A 14,120-nucleotide genomic window follows, 5' to 3' on the forward strand; every position below is an offset into this window, starting at 1 on the left:
TGCACGAACCACTTCCGCAGGGATGCGTACCAGGTGTCGTCGAACCCAGGAGTTTTCTTCGCTAATGCGTCAAGGACGATCTCAAAGTTCTTGATGCCGAGAGGGTTGGCATCATCGGCTGGTCGTAGTGGGCTGACGTCTACGACAAACCGAACTGCTTGCTCCTTGCCAGAGCTCTTGAGTTCAAAACTGTATTCGAAGGGGTTGCCGTCCCAGCCGACGCCACTGCGGAGTGAATCAGCTTCGGGGCGGCCTCCTAGCTGGGGGCAGATGGTGTCTTTGAAAAAGAGGAGGAACTGGCGCTGTGCATCCTCAGGGTACTGTGCCTCTTGGAGCATGCGAGCAAGATCGCGTCCACTGGTCAGCCACCAGTAGGGCGGGGCTTCTGAGGCGGGGCTCTCGCGCCCAAGCAACTGGAATGTGGGTAGCTCAACGGTGATGGACATGGTCTGGTGAGATGCGGTTGTGGAAACAGTTTGGGTCTGTTGAACCACGATATATCCAGGTTGATAGGACGATTTTACTGGCCCTGAGTTGGCCTGGTCTATGTGACCCCAGGGTGAGGTCTAGATGCTGACATGCCCTGAGTGAAACCCCGAGTGAATCGATTACTCAGGGCTACCTGGTTGATGCACGACTAATCAGCCCTGCCAAAATGGAGGCACTTGACTCCAAATCTCTCGACGTAACGCGATCGACAACAACATGGACTTACAATCATTTCTCTGCCAGTTTCTTGACGGCCTCGGCCTGGTCGGTTGGCTCACGGCGGGGTTCGTTGCTATATTCGCTCTGCAGCTCGGTCGGACCTGGTGGCGACTACGACACATTCCTGGTCCCTTTCTGGCTTCCCTTACCAATTTGTATCGTATGAGCTGGGTTCCGACTACACGGGCGCATCTCATTTTGCAAGATCTACATAAGAAGTATGGAGAAGTGGTTCGCATCGGGCCCAATATGGTCTCGTTCAGTAATCCGGAAGCGATTCCAACGGTATATCCCATGCGCGCCGGGTTGCCAAAGGTATTCTTGTCTTGCTTCTGTATACCCCGCCCTTTTAGTCTCAGACGGTCGGCTAATTTGAAGATGTCTAAACCCACTAGAGCGATTTCTACGTGACTTTGCGCCCGTACACCAGGCATGGTGGCGCATTACACGCCGTCTTCAACACAACTGAAGAGCACATTCTCAAGCAAATCAAGACCCCCATTGCCCCGATCTTCAACATTACCAGCACTACCACCTTCGAGCCACTTGTAGATGAAGTGTTACAATGTATCCGTGATAGGTTCGATCAACGATTTGCCGCCACAGAGCAGATCTTTGACATGGGACAATGGCTGCAGTTCTTCGCCTTCGACGTCATGGGCACAATGACATTTTCCAAGAGATATGGATTTCTGGATGAGGGGAAGGATGTGGGCGGAATGTTGGGAACAATTGTTGATTTCATGAGGACCTCTGCCCCGGTGAGATTTCATTCCGAAATCACATCTGGATCCTGCGTCCCTAACAACCCCTGAACTGACGCAAAGACGTACATAGATGACACAGTCCCCCATGTTAGACAGAATCCTACGGAAGAACATCATCGCCGACACCTTCTGGCAAGCCGTCCGGGGTACCGCGTCCCTCTCGATCCTTGGCTTCGTCGGCCAGGCTATCAAAGAAAAGAAAGAAAAGTTAGAAAGAGGCGACGACAAGACAGATGGCCACCATACGGATTTCCTGACGCGCTACATCCACCTACAAAGGAATAATCCAGGGATTCCCGCCTGGGCGCCGACAGCCTGGACATTCTCCAACATCATTGCCGGCTCCGATTCGGTCGGCACTGTCATGCGTACCCTCTTATTCCATCTCTTAGTCTATCCAAACACCCTCGAAAAGCTCTATGAGGAGCTAAAAGCCGCTAGTCTCTTCCATCCCTTTCCTCGGTACAACGAGGTGCGCGATCTGCCCTACCTTGACGCCTGTGTTCAGGAAGCAGCCCGGATCCACCCGCCCTTCGCCTTACCCTTTGAACGGGTCATGCCTAAGGGTGGCGTCACAGTGCTTGGGCATTATCTCCCTGAAGGGACGGTCGTTGGAGGAAACCCGTATGTTGTGAATCGGGATCCGAATATGTTCGGCGAGGATGCGGAGTTTTGGCGGCCAGAGAGATGGCTTGAGGGGGATATCTCTCATAAAAGAAAGTTAGAAGGAAGTGTCCTTACGGTACGTACCATACAATAGGTCTTGCCCTTTGTTCTGTATGCTGATTGTGCCGTAGTTTGGTGCTGGCCGGCGGATCTGTCTTGGACGGCATGTGGGCATCTTGGAAATCAAAAAGCTGATCCCATTCTTGGTTATGACATACGATGCAAGTTTTCCCCTCATCCCAGGGTTATGAACACAGTCACTGACCAAGGGTAGATGCGGATTGTGGACCGAGAGAAATTCGAAGTGGAGAATTCCTGGTTCTTCTTCCAGAGAGGCTTCTATGCTCAAATTCAGAAACGCACCCAAGCGGCATAAAGTTGTCTATCGATGCCCTGACTACCACCAATATTGGTTGATAACGTTGTGCTTCGTTGCCCATCATTCCTAGTATTCGATTAGACTTGGTTTATCGGCCAGAAGAAATATAAAAATGCTATTCCACATTGGTTCAGTTCTTTATATGATAGCCGAATCTCATTACGTGAGATAGAGCAATGAATCCCAATTTCTTGTTGCGCAACCGCTGTAAAGCGCGTGAGCATTGATGCCACAGAACCTCGTCACTGTCTGAGCTTTGCTTGCGCAGGAGGACTCAATCTATCTCTTGAAGGGTCAGCTCTACTCCCGTCGTGGATCCCCCATATTTAAAGCATTGGCTCTCGGGGGCCACCATTGCTTTGCTGCGCGCGTCCCGCTTTGGTGTCTGGCGGTAGCATTGACAACCATTGGTGATTGTCATTGTGTTCTTACTGTTCATCTACAGCATAACGACCAAAATGGCGTCAAGCTGAGTATGAAACTAATACATCGCGAGTGCAAGACAACGATAGCATTAGCTAAGTATGTGAACCATGATCTAATTCTTTGGTGCACTTCTAACTAGCCCCAGTTGTCACACAGTCTAAGGCACACGATGCATGTACCCATACCAATGCTTACATGTGGTGGAACTCCGTTCTTTGTTAGTTAGTCTGTACTTCTATCTGTCTAGTATCTAATCTAGAGTTAGTTCAGTGCGCACTTTTAGTTGCTTACTGCGGGACTCGGAAAAGGAGGAAGGGGGGAGAGAGGGCGCTGTCCCCTCGGAGGCTCTGTGGTTCCCTTTACACTCCGAGCGGAGTGTGCACTGTACAGACATAGAAGCCTCCTCGGTTCGATGCCTGCCACGCTCTGACACAACCTAGCAAGCTCGTTCCGTTCTGATATGCCGCCCAGCCCAAAGGCTATTCTCATTACCGGCTGCTCCACCCACGGGGTAGGAGCAGCTCTGGCCCTCGAGCTCGCCCAGCAGGGTCACTATATCTTCGCCACAGCCCGCTCCATCACGAAAGTTCCCGAGAGCCTGGCCTCGTTAGCGAGCGTCCATGTGCTCCCGCTAGATGTGATCGACCCCACTTCAATTTCTGACGCCGTACGCGCGGTGGGGGAGCATGGCCATGGCCTTGATATTCTGGTCAACAACGCCGGGACAGGGTATACTATGCCTCTCCCGGATGCTGACGTTGATCAGGCGAAGCAAGTATATGAGGCAAACGTGTGGGGACTGCTACGGCTGATCCAAGCATGCAGTGACCTGCTCATCACTTCCAAGGGACGCATTATTAATATAAGCAGCGTAGGGGCCGTGGTCAACCCTCCCTGGATTGGTAACTATTCGCTTCTTCCTTTTTTTATATTCTCTTCTTCGGTCGGAGAGGACGCATGGCGTCTTAATTAAGAGCAAGATCGCTGGCAAGAATTGTATCTCGGCACCTTGTTCACCTCAGTATACTCAACGAATTTCTACGACTAGCCCCATCTGGCAATGATTCTCGCAAGCTGAGCACAATTTCAGCCAGCCGTACTTATCAGTGCACTCTGTGGATACTATCTCTCCTGCAAAATCTCAGCTTCAATCGATTAAGTGGAGTACCAAGACTGTGCGGGCTACCTGGGAGGTGAAAAACGTAGTCCTTGCAGAGATTATCAGCAGTCGAAATGGACAATCGTACTTCATAAATCCAATAGCACCGGTCAAGTTATCACCTGTGCAATCATTCCAATCCACGTCTTGTCTGCGTGGGCCATTGCATACTAATAGAGGCAGGGTGATACCTTTGAGACTCATCACATTCATGTTCATCACGCAACAAGACACTCCTCGACCATCGACAGGCCGAATGAGCTCGATCGACCATACGAGAAACGGGCGAGCTTAGGAACTAAATGTGATATAGTCACCTATAACGGGGACGGCAAGCAAAGGGGAGAAGCAGTGGTAGCCCTCTTGCAGATGTAGCACAGTTTGTTGATGCGTTGGGAATTTGATTCCGAGATGCACTGACAGTACAATCGAGAAGGATTCGCGCCCCCGGCCGAGATTGTGGGGCTGGCGGGGTGGATCGGCATCTACGTACTTAGCTAACTACGAAGCTGCAAATCATTCTTGAATAGGTGATTTCCGGCATTCAGTACGTGGTATTCTATGCTCAAACTAAAGATCCACAACTGATGGTGAATGAAGCGTTGATTTTTCCTACCAGATCTAGTGAGCTACGTGGGTTTGAAGACGAACTGTAGGCTAGATAGCTAGCAGGTAGCCAAGCGATCATATACTTAGGTCTGATGCGCAGATTAACTATGGGGTTGTTGGAGATCTACAAGGTATTGTATATATGATCCTGATGATTTAGGGTGATGTGTTAAAAGTTATCCAGAATAGACACGGATATGAATAAGCCATGCATAACTCATCCTAGATCACATGATACTACTGAATAGTCTTGGCACAATGCCTGAGGCAGGGTTCTTGATATGAATGATGTCGGAAGGGTTCTATAACAACCACGCTATTGAAATCTAGAAAGACATGTCCGTCATAGGTGGATGCGCTGAGTCTCTAAGCTATTAAAAAGTTTCGCACCCCTAAAAGCTCATAGGTCCCAACTTGTACTGCCCCTGGGATAAACAAACACCAGTCCCCCCTTGTCTAGCAACTGTCTCCCCGAACAATCACGTTCCAGTTGTCCGAATGGAAGTCCTGGCCGGAAAGCTTCACACCACCTCTTTGGCAATTGTTGAGGATTACCTGCGCTCCATCGGCGATATTGTTGAAGCTGGGAAGGGTCTTCGTGAATGTGTTCTGTTCAAGATGTCAGTACGTCTCTCCGATATAATCTGGTACGAGTCTCACATCATTGCACCACCAGATAGCAGCGCCCCATGAGCAGCTCACTCGTCCACAGTTTCCAGGTCCAGGTCCGTTAGATGGTTGCCCAGAGACCCCACGCAAGTGTTTGATACCGGCTTCGATGTCACCACGGCGTGCCTTTGGCCAATTGTTGCACTTGATGTCGTCCCTTTTGCCAAATGCCGTCACCTCCCTCTTATCCAACACTGTGGCAAAGTCATCGTCGTAGTTGGGGTTGATCTCTAACAGCTGCGCGTGGACTTGCTGGACTGTTCCATTCAGGATGGCCTTGGGTCCCCCTGGAGTCGTCTCAACCTCCCATGACGGCTCCTGAACACCATATCCAGGAATCGGAGACTCATCTAGTGCCTGTGCCTGCGAAGAGGTGTTAGGAAACGTTCTAAGCTACCGTGCTCTCATCAATTCGAAGGACGTACGGCTGCCACAAATCCCGCGGCAAGGATAGAAGCAAACTGTGTGAGTTTCATGGTAGCGACAAGATATCACAACTAGACCACCAGTTGAAAAAAAAAAAAAAAAAACCAATAATTATGAATTCTGTTAAATCAATCTACATATGTCAGTCAACGGCCACCCTTTTATATTTGGTCGATTGCTATCTGATGTAAATTCTTGTTGTTCAGCCAACTCCACTGCAATTCCTGAGAACCCAACATGGCTTCTCTTCAAGACACCCTGGCTCCATTTACTCGCCCCCAAAATGACTAGCAAAGAATCCTGAGGAAGTAATTGGAGGCCAAGACAAGACATCCAAGACATTCAGCTGGAAGATCCACATAAATCTCATCGAGTGCAACTGGATGATTTCACGAGGACTTTGCCCATGTCAGTCCTTGAATCAAGTGGACGACCATCCTCCAGAAAATACAAAAACTACCGCTCATCATGGGACCCTTTACTCCATGGTAGCATGGGACTATCTGACTGAGTCCAGCGGCCATGCCTTGGGAATCAAGACCTTCCCCCCAGATTCTCCTCCTAAACCTTGCGCCGCCAGTTCTGTGAAGGTCTGGACAGAGTGCCTAATATACTCCACCAAATCTAAGAAGATTCATACAGCCGACCGCCAAGATCCACCGGGCGGCGGAATATACCGATTGGGACATTTCCTCGCACAATTTCCGGTTTCCTGTGGGTTGATTCTGCAACAACATCGCTCCAAGTGGGGCATTTTGGAAATCCTGTTCGCCGACGTTGTGCCGGAAAGGGTCCCTTACTAGTCAGGAACCCTGGCGCCTCTGTTGATCCAGCCATACACACCGAGGCTTGGTATCACAGCGCTCCACTAAGGCTGTAATTGCCTGATAATCGAGGTTTGCTCCTTCGATAACTGGTTAGAGATGGATGGAAAGTTCTTCGATGAAGATGACCCACTTATGGAGTCCTCTCGGCCCCCAAATCACTAAGTGGGCTGCACGCTAACATGGAAACTATTTGTCTTTAGTTTCCTCTTTCCTCGCTGGGAGGTTTACGAGTTATGAAGGAACTTGTCAAATGCGCCAGATTGAAATTTGACAAGTCTAGCTTGTTGAGTGCTATCCAGGATACATCTGGCAAAACGCCAGCCCAACACGATACATACCTGCAACGGTATATAACCCTAGGGAACGTCACCTCAAGACATGGTAGCAGACTTTGGTAAAAAGTTGTGTACAAGAAAGGTCAGTTGGTTCATGTACTTCCAAAGAATCCAGTACACGGCGTCGCGTTACATTCACTACCCGCAGAGGAGCCCTGGCTCCTATCTTATGTCGCGCATTCCAGTGGAGAATGAGCTGATAGTGGACCGACTTTCCAGAAAATTATCTGCACCGGAAATAAAATCTTAAATCATAGTGCACAATATTATCTCGGTGTAATCATTAGCAAGCTGGAGAGTAAACTATCCGACTTGGGACTGTATCCAGTGAGAGAAGTCCAGGTAGATATGGTGCCTATAAGACCCTGATGTTCGTCGGCGCCGTATTAGTGCGGAAGATGATGACCAGAATTCTGGATTGGACCGAATTGTTGTAGCTGTCAGTCATCTCCATATACACGACAACATTAGGGTCGGTATTTCTGGCAAATGTGGTTTAATAGTTCCTTTAGTTAGTTCTCCCAGGACCCAAACTAGTCGAACTCTACAATGATGACTCGTCCAAGGTACTTTATCGTTGGGGTGATTATAGGGCTTCCGCTACCTAAGGTGGAGCAGCAGCCAGCTAATCACATCCACTATACTTACTTACAGAATGGAACATAGGTCTCGATTGTAGGGCTTGACAGCCTTCCAGAATCATGTTATGTTGTTTTGCAACATGTATCCACTACGTCACGCTATATACGACACAGTGGGCGTGAAGATTTGCTTCAAGTCGCTGTCATTGTTGCCTTGTCTGCCACGTGGTACTTTGGGCAATTTTTTGTAGCGCAGATCCACCTATCCTGGTCTATATCCATACATCTATGTACTTACGATAGGAGTATGACGCAATATGGCTGGCCTGGGTATTGTATCGTGGATAAGAAAGGTATGGTATGACCTTTTTAGGGTAGGAGGGGCGAAACTTGGGGGATGGCAGGGTATTAGGAAATGAACGGACCTTCGAGCTAGTACAGCCTGTGGAGCCAATCACATTAACTAAACACCCTCCTTCGTGTTGGTGGAGGGTATTCTATTCATACATTGTAATTGTTGCTCGTATTGCTATTAAAGTGATGATTATTCTGAGGAGCATTTCTTGCCGGTAGCCGAGGAGAGTGCCTCTATGTAGCTTCATCATCCCGAATGGCCAAAGCCTTGCGGAACGCTCAAGATGAACACCCGCTATTGATCTGGAACTACTCCCACTTCGCCAAACGAGAAGCGGAGGAACCTTGCAGCGTCGCGAACACCAGGGATCCAGGATCGTAAATACATGAGTGCACGAAAGCCAAGGGGGAACATTTCGACACCTGGTGCTTCTGCTAGACGGACCGATTCAACCAATTTTAAATCGGGATGGAAGAGTTCTACAGCTTTGGGATCGTCCACAGAGGAATGGAACACAGCGCCGGTGCTGCTGATGGACTGTATTGGCGTCTTCCCATTGAGGGTTTGGAGAGTGAGAGAACTGATACATTCGAAAAGTAATTCACCTCGGCGGAAGGTCTCACAGACTCGTTGTAACAGCCGTTTCCCATCCTCTTCAGGCAGATAGCATAGCAGTCCCTCCATCACCACAAGCACTGGTCCGTCAGTGGAGATTCCATGCATCCAATCCTCGTTGAGCACGTCAACTCCTAGTACCGAGTAATCTCGACCAGGCAAGGACGTAGGTTGAACCTTTCTTCGAAGCTCAATGACCTCGGGAAGGTCAATATCAACCCACCGAGTGTTTTCGCCCCATTTCACACGGTCCATCCGGCTATCCAGGCCACATGCTATATGCAGTACTGTGGTGTCCGGATTACGGTGCAGGAAATCGGAAGTCCATCGGTCGAAATGGCTCGTTCGAAGTGCGATGCTCGCCATCTGGTTCAGTGTCAAAGTCATCTTCGTGACATCGAAGTCGAGCCGCTCCAATATATCTTTAGCGTATGGATCGCCGAGAATGGGTCGAGGGGTGGAAAAGTCATAGGCTCGGGCAATCAGAGTAACGAGGAGGGTCTTTGCAACGCCGTTGAGATCAACCTTTGCCTTCTCGACCACCCTATCCTGTTCGCCCGATGGCGAAACATTGACACCTTCGTTGTTACTCGAATCATCATTTGTTCGTATAGCCATTGCTGTCCGCGATAAAGTAGTTTCTCACACTCTAGACGGACTAGCTCAACCTATACTTATGGGGGATTCCGCGACAGAGAGTTTGATTGTAAATTGTTACTATGCGACCATCAGGGTCATGACAAGTGGTGGTCTGATAATGATCGAGTTCCCGACCTCCAAAAAGCTACAGTACACTGGTGGATTCAGGTGGCAGTGCACCGAGTGGGTCTACTCAGTCCGTGAGGATTTGACCAACGATTCTTTGCGGAGAAATATGCAGTTTAAAAATTAATGAACATGTATTACTCCGTGCTCGTTTAGGACAACACGGACCAGGGATTATTAGTGTCAATATTATTGTTATGATTCAAAGGTTTCTGCACATATTTTAGCCCACCCTTAACCTCCAGTTCTTGTTCAACATTAACTCCAGCCATGTGATATGTGTCATTCCAGCATCGTGAACTCCCCATAACTCTTCCAGGAGCTTGAGAACCCACAGTGTGGGCACTAAGCGATTCGTCGAGTATACCTCTTTGAGCCTTTGCCTAATCTGATTGCGCTGAAAGGTGTCAAGTGATGTCATTTCTGCACCAGCACTCAACAGTGGTACAGCTTGGATGTTCACATAAGGTGAACTAGACTTGATTTGCAATACAAGTTCAACGATCTCAAGTGCGAGCTGGTGTATGTAGTTTTCTGTCTCCGCCAGTTTGCGGCTGCTAGGTTGACAGACCCCAGGGGTTCCACAAAAGCGGTACAGCAGGAGAAGACCATGTTTGCGGAAGGCTTCCGTGAGTGACTTGGCCATCGCGTCGGTTTCAATGGATTCGTATTCGTTCAAACTCAGCTCGGAATATACTTCAAAGACGAGGTCACGACCACCTCCATCCACGATCACTCGGCAGTACCGACCAACCTGTCCGAGGAGATGATAGAGGTCTATCGAGTGAGTGGTGATAGGGTGGAACGTATGGCGAGCTTGCTTCACGTATGTCTCAAGTGAGCTGTCTCGTTCAATGGGATGATCTATGGGGTCCAAACAAAAGGAACAAGCCATATCCCAGTAGACATAAATTCCCATGGTGAGGTGATCTAACTCCTCGTTGTTCGCATCCCTCTGCTTCAAGATCATGTCCGCTACCGCTGGTGCCGCGAGAAGGTGCTCCCTGCCATAGTCCGTGGGACCCATTGCCATCCATGACGAGGACATGCCAAGCATCAGGAGGGTAAGAAAGCACTGTGATAAGGAGCTGCTGCGGGTTTGGAGTTCCTGTCGCAACGCTGAAAGTGCCTCACCTCGTTTGGCCAGGCTCACAGACATTTCAGGCTGGTAGAAATATGCTTCCTGTGCTGCACTTGCAGACTGAAGAAAGTGGGCCAGAGATGGAGAGCCCGCCACATATTTGAGGATTGGGAATGAAAAAGGGTTGTTGCTGGAATCGACAGACAGCATCTGACTCGTCGCCTCAAGCCAGTAGCGCATTAGCCGCGGATCAACATTGGAGTCTGCGATTGGCGCAAGAGAGATGGTTTTCACGGGGGAATCCGCCAGCCACGGAACTTCGACCTGCCATTGAGCGGTGCGTAGGGTGGGCTGACAGACGGACCCTCGCCGCTGGCAGCGCTGACACACAGGAAACGTCTCATCGCACTTGACCTTTCGTTGTCGACATTCGCGGCAGCCCGAGCGGCTCCTCTGTCGCGTGGGTAAGGACTCTGGTGTATTTGGGGGACGGGATCCGATGACCGACTTGGACCTGACAGTATTGCGGCAAAGTTCGCCTGTTGAGGCGAATCGGACTCGGTAGACTGTCATGGAAGGGAGACAAATCTAGGAAATTCTTCTGCGTTTGACCTGGCAATGAATGCCTGGCCTGGATAGGCTGGGATCACCGGTGGTGTTTTTTTTTTTTTTGATGATGAGAAAGGTGTGCGACTGACTTTTGATTTATGATAATTAGGGTTCCCCGCAATGCGGGGTCATGTTATCCAGGACTGACCCAGGTAAAGACCTTTACCAGTTGGGCTGGACAGTCTGGACTGACAAAACCCCAAACTTGAAAGAGCAGTTAAATGGACCAACTTAAGCCTACTGGTTAAAGGCTCAGTATTACCCCACTTGCCTCTTTTGGCCATTAGGCGAGGAGGCTCCACTTCGGCTCGCGATGGTCTTGCGCCAAACCGTGTTATCTCTCTCTTTCTCTATCTCTCTACAAGTCCTACGAAGGTTGGAGAAAGATTGGTCACTTGCAATTGTCGTAATCGACTCGCTATACCGAGTTGGAATTGTCTGCACAGGACCAGGCAGCTGAGCCGCTGGACTCTTTATAACTATCAATGACTTCAACAACGGAGCCATAAGTCCCGGCCACCATGAGAAATGTTCCCGAAAGGATGACAAATAGACTCCAAGCGAGCATAAAATACCAGCGTAAATTCCGTTCCGGCTTGTTCCCTTTCCAATTATCGTACAGCCACATACAACCCATAGGCTGGAACGACATCAATGTACCGAACAGCGCACCAACAAGGGATACTAGGCTATTAAAGACGGGTATAGCGCTGGCGATAATATAGGCGACAAGAGTCGCTCCCAATGTGCAGCTAAGCCAAGTAGCCCAATGCTGGAACGTGTTCGCAGTCAAATGTTCACTGCCTTGAAGCAGGCGGACGAAAATGTACTTGCTCGACACCTTCTCGCGAGCGAATTAGACCACAACACCATAATGCCGATTTACGGAATACTCACATGAGAAAGAATGATTGTCGACGCGAGAAGACCAGGTATGGCTACTCCGTATGTCACTTTCTTCATAAGAACGCCGGCAGACCCGAGGGCCGGCGACGCGACATATGACCCGCAGAAATAGTACACCACCACACCGATGCTAAGGTATGCCCCAGTCACAACGGTCTGGCATATAGTGAGTGACCTAGCATAATGTTTAGGGTCGCGCATCTCGGCTACTATCGCAAAGAACGCGCTGGTACCCGAGTACGCGAAAACCAAAGTGGAGATTGCTGAAGCAGCTTCTAAGGACGATGGCTTCTTGAACAGTTCGTAGTCAGATTTCCATGGTCCCTCCAGTGGTGCACTTGCGGGTCTATCTTGGATTCCAACAGCAATAGTAAGGGTGAGGACTGCAAAGGGGTTAGTGAGATCATCATATGGCTCTACCTGCGGCTTACTGGCTCCCAAGATACTGAAAAGGCCGATCCAGGCAATCCAGCTTATGCGGCCCAGTGTACGAATACTAGTCAAGCAGAATGTTACAATGGCGGCAACGGCCACAAAGACTGATGTGCAGGTTCCGTGCATGGATATCGCATTCAAGGCTATTGAAATACTGAGCAACCCCGAACCCGAAACGAAAATCCAGTCTGATCCGGCATTAGTGGGTATCAACTGAGATGTGTCTACTAACAGGAAGTGTGGATTCTCACAAATGCAAAATGTGGTCCCCAAAAACACTCGTCCAGTGACACCAAAAAGCTTGTAGCCGACATCGTCGATAGCATAAACCTCCGGATGATTCAGCTTAAATGTCCCGACCACAAACATCGACCAAATGGTGATTGCTGCGACGGCCAAGAGACATAGCACACCTGGTATGAGACCTAAAACGTCGAAGGCAGCAGGAATGGAGGCGGCTTGTGAAGGAGAGCGTCCAAGGCACTCCATATCTTTCACCTCCATTTTGTTAGGTATGTTTAGATCCAATGCGGACACAACACCAGTGGTACAATAGAGATATGGGAGAGAATGAAGTGAACTCGTTCTGGAAGCAATTGGCCATGGTGGCCCCCACGAAGCTTTTAAGTCTTTCTCAACATGGCTCTGAGCGTATTGGCAGGATGGTATCGAGGCGGGCTGGTTCCCGAGAAGACGTGATCAGAACAGTATCCCCGCACGCCCTATAGAAGTCATAGGAATAGCGTTATCCATAATCTCCACACGAGAACTCCAGGATCGAGGCTTCGGATGTACCTGAACTTTGCCTCTTTCCTAATCGATCAATTTACCGAGCCCCACTTGTCTAACGCTGATATGGCTCTGGTTTCGCCAATCTTCGAGCAGACGCATCGTCTTGTTTTAGGACATCTGGGTCCGTCCTGCTGACCGATGTGGCTACAGATGTTATACCGAAGGCTTCTCGCTCAAGAGCTGAAGGTGATCTATTTCACCAAAGGCCTGCGTTAGACCAGTAGTATAGATAGGTCTGTTAACAGAGCATTACCCCGATCGAAAGCCAACTCCAGCTACCTTTCTTTCGCTCATCATTATCTCTCAAGCCCGAGGTACTCACAGACAAAATAGGGCTGTTGCACTTGATATGATGGTCACAATCGACGACACGTGGGGGTGTGCGCTTACAACGGCGCAAAATATCCAATTGGCAGCCTCTACACCCCCTGACAGACTACGTGCAGTTGATCTTTTCGCAGAGTGGACATCCCCAGCGCTCACTGAGATTCTGTGAATGCAATCGAATGGTCTAACCACCCCCCCGAGCTTGCCCGGTAATGGATTTGGGCCCATCAATGTAGAGATCCTGGGTGAGCCTTTGTTTTACATCAAGGCATGAAGCCTTGGGCGTTGCAGGCTATTTCTACCTATATTCCGTTATACTCAACGTTGCCTGGGCCTGGTCTAACCGTATGATAATACATGGGGGAGTGTTGGTATTAGCCTAATCTTTCGAAACGAGAGTGATATATATGTTTGTATGCGCCAAGGCGAGTTGTAGTGTGTTGAACAATTGGTCAGTGGTAAACCGACATAGAAATAATATAGATAGTTCCAACGATCGAAGGCATAGGAGCAAGTATCCGTGGAAATCTACATAGCACACCTCCAGTGACACAGATGTCACATCCAACCGACATTGAGAACCAAATGCCGGGGACTACGCCTTGTGAAACTGGCAGACTCCCGCATAAGGTGGCGATTCGGACTCATCTCCACTTGGCTTTACATTTTCCCCGCACTTTAGA

At 49.4% G+C, this 14,120-nt stretch overlaps 6 protein-coding genes across 6 annotated transcripts; 2 read left to right on the plus strand and 4 right to left on the minus strand.

Annotated features, from left to right (window-relative positions):
- The first annotated feature begins 538 nt into the window (after positions 1-538).
- BDV27DRAFT_82303 (cytochrome P450) lies at positions 539-2,642 on the plus strand. The gene is made up of 5 exons (XM_032077700.1): positions 539-1,023; positions 1,104-1,469; positions 1,546-2,217; positions 2,273-2,362; positions 2,416-2,642. The coding sequence occupies exons 1-5, from the start codon at positions 706-708 to the stop codon at positions 2,515-2,517; spliced, it is 1,548 nt and encodes a 515-aa protein (XP_031930096.1). The 5' UTR covers positions 539-705; the 3' UTR covers positions 2,518-2,642.
- Positions 2,643-3,406: 764 nt separating this feature from the next.
- On the plus strand, positions 3,407-3,919 carry BDV27DRAFT_155397 (uncharacterized protein; the record flags this gene model as incomplete). The annotated part of the gene is made up of 1 exon (XM_032072130.1): positions 3,407-3,919. One exon carries the CDS (start codon positions 3,407-3,409, stop codon positions 3,917-3,919), a length of 513 nt encoding a protein of 170 aa, XP_031930097.1.
- Positions 3,920-5,170: 1,251 nt separating this feature from the next.
- Positions 5,171-5,859, minus strand: BDV27DRAFT_155398 (uncharacterized protein; the record flags this gene model as incomplete). Its single annotated transcript, XM_032072131.1, has 3 exons — positions 5,171-5,323; positions 5,375-5,746; positions 5,809-5,859. 3 exons carry the CDS (start codon positions 5,857-5,859, stop codon positions 5,171-5,173), a joined length of 576 nt encoding a protein of 191 aa, XP_031930098.1.
- Positions 5,860-7,978: 2,119 nt separating this feature from the next.
- BDV27DRAFT_170286 (class I SAM-dependent methyltransferase) lies at positions 7,979-9,332 on the minus strand. Its single transcript, XM_032075259.1, has one exon. It carries the CDS (start codon positions 9,138-9,140, stop codon positions 8,202-8,204), a length of 939 nt encoding a protein of 312 aa, XP_031930099.1. The 5' UTR covers positions 9,141-9,332; the 3' UTR covers positions 7,979-8,201.
- A 90-nt stretch (positions 9,333-9,422) lies between these two features.
- BDV27DRAFT_124557 (Zn(II)2Cys6 transcription factor) lies at positions 9,423-11,014 on the minus strand. Its single transcript, XM_032066107.1, has one exon. It carries the CDS (start codon positions 10,939-10,941, stop codon positions 9,511-9,513), a length of 1,431 nt encoding a protein of 476 aa, XP_031930100.1. The 5' UTR covers positions 10,942-11,014; the 3' UTR covers positions 9,423-9,510.
- A 381-nt stretch (positions 11,015-11,395) lies between these two features.
- Positions 11,396-12,822, minus strand: BDV27DRAFT_170288 (transmembrane amino acid transporter; the record flags this gene model as incomplete). Its single annotated transcript, XM_032075260.1, has 4 exons — positions 11,396-11,818; positions 11,875-12,266; positions 12,315-12,506; positions 12,570-12,822. The coding sequence occupies 4 exons, from the start codon at positions 12,820-12,822 to the stop codon at positions 11,396-11,398; spliced, it is 1,260 nt and encodes a 419-aa protein (XP_031930101.1).
- Positions 12,823-14,120: the final 1,298 nt, after the last annotated feature.

The sequence above is a fragment of the Aspergillus caelatus genome (genome assembly GCF_009193585.1).
Source record: "Aspergillus caelatus strain CBS 763.97 unplaced genomic scaffold BDV27scaffold_42, whole genome shotgun sequence".
Lineage (NCBI taxonomy): Eukaryota > Fungi > Ascomycota > Eurotiomycetes > Eurotiales > Aspergillaceae > Aspergillus > Aspergillus caelatus.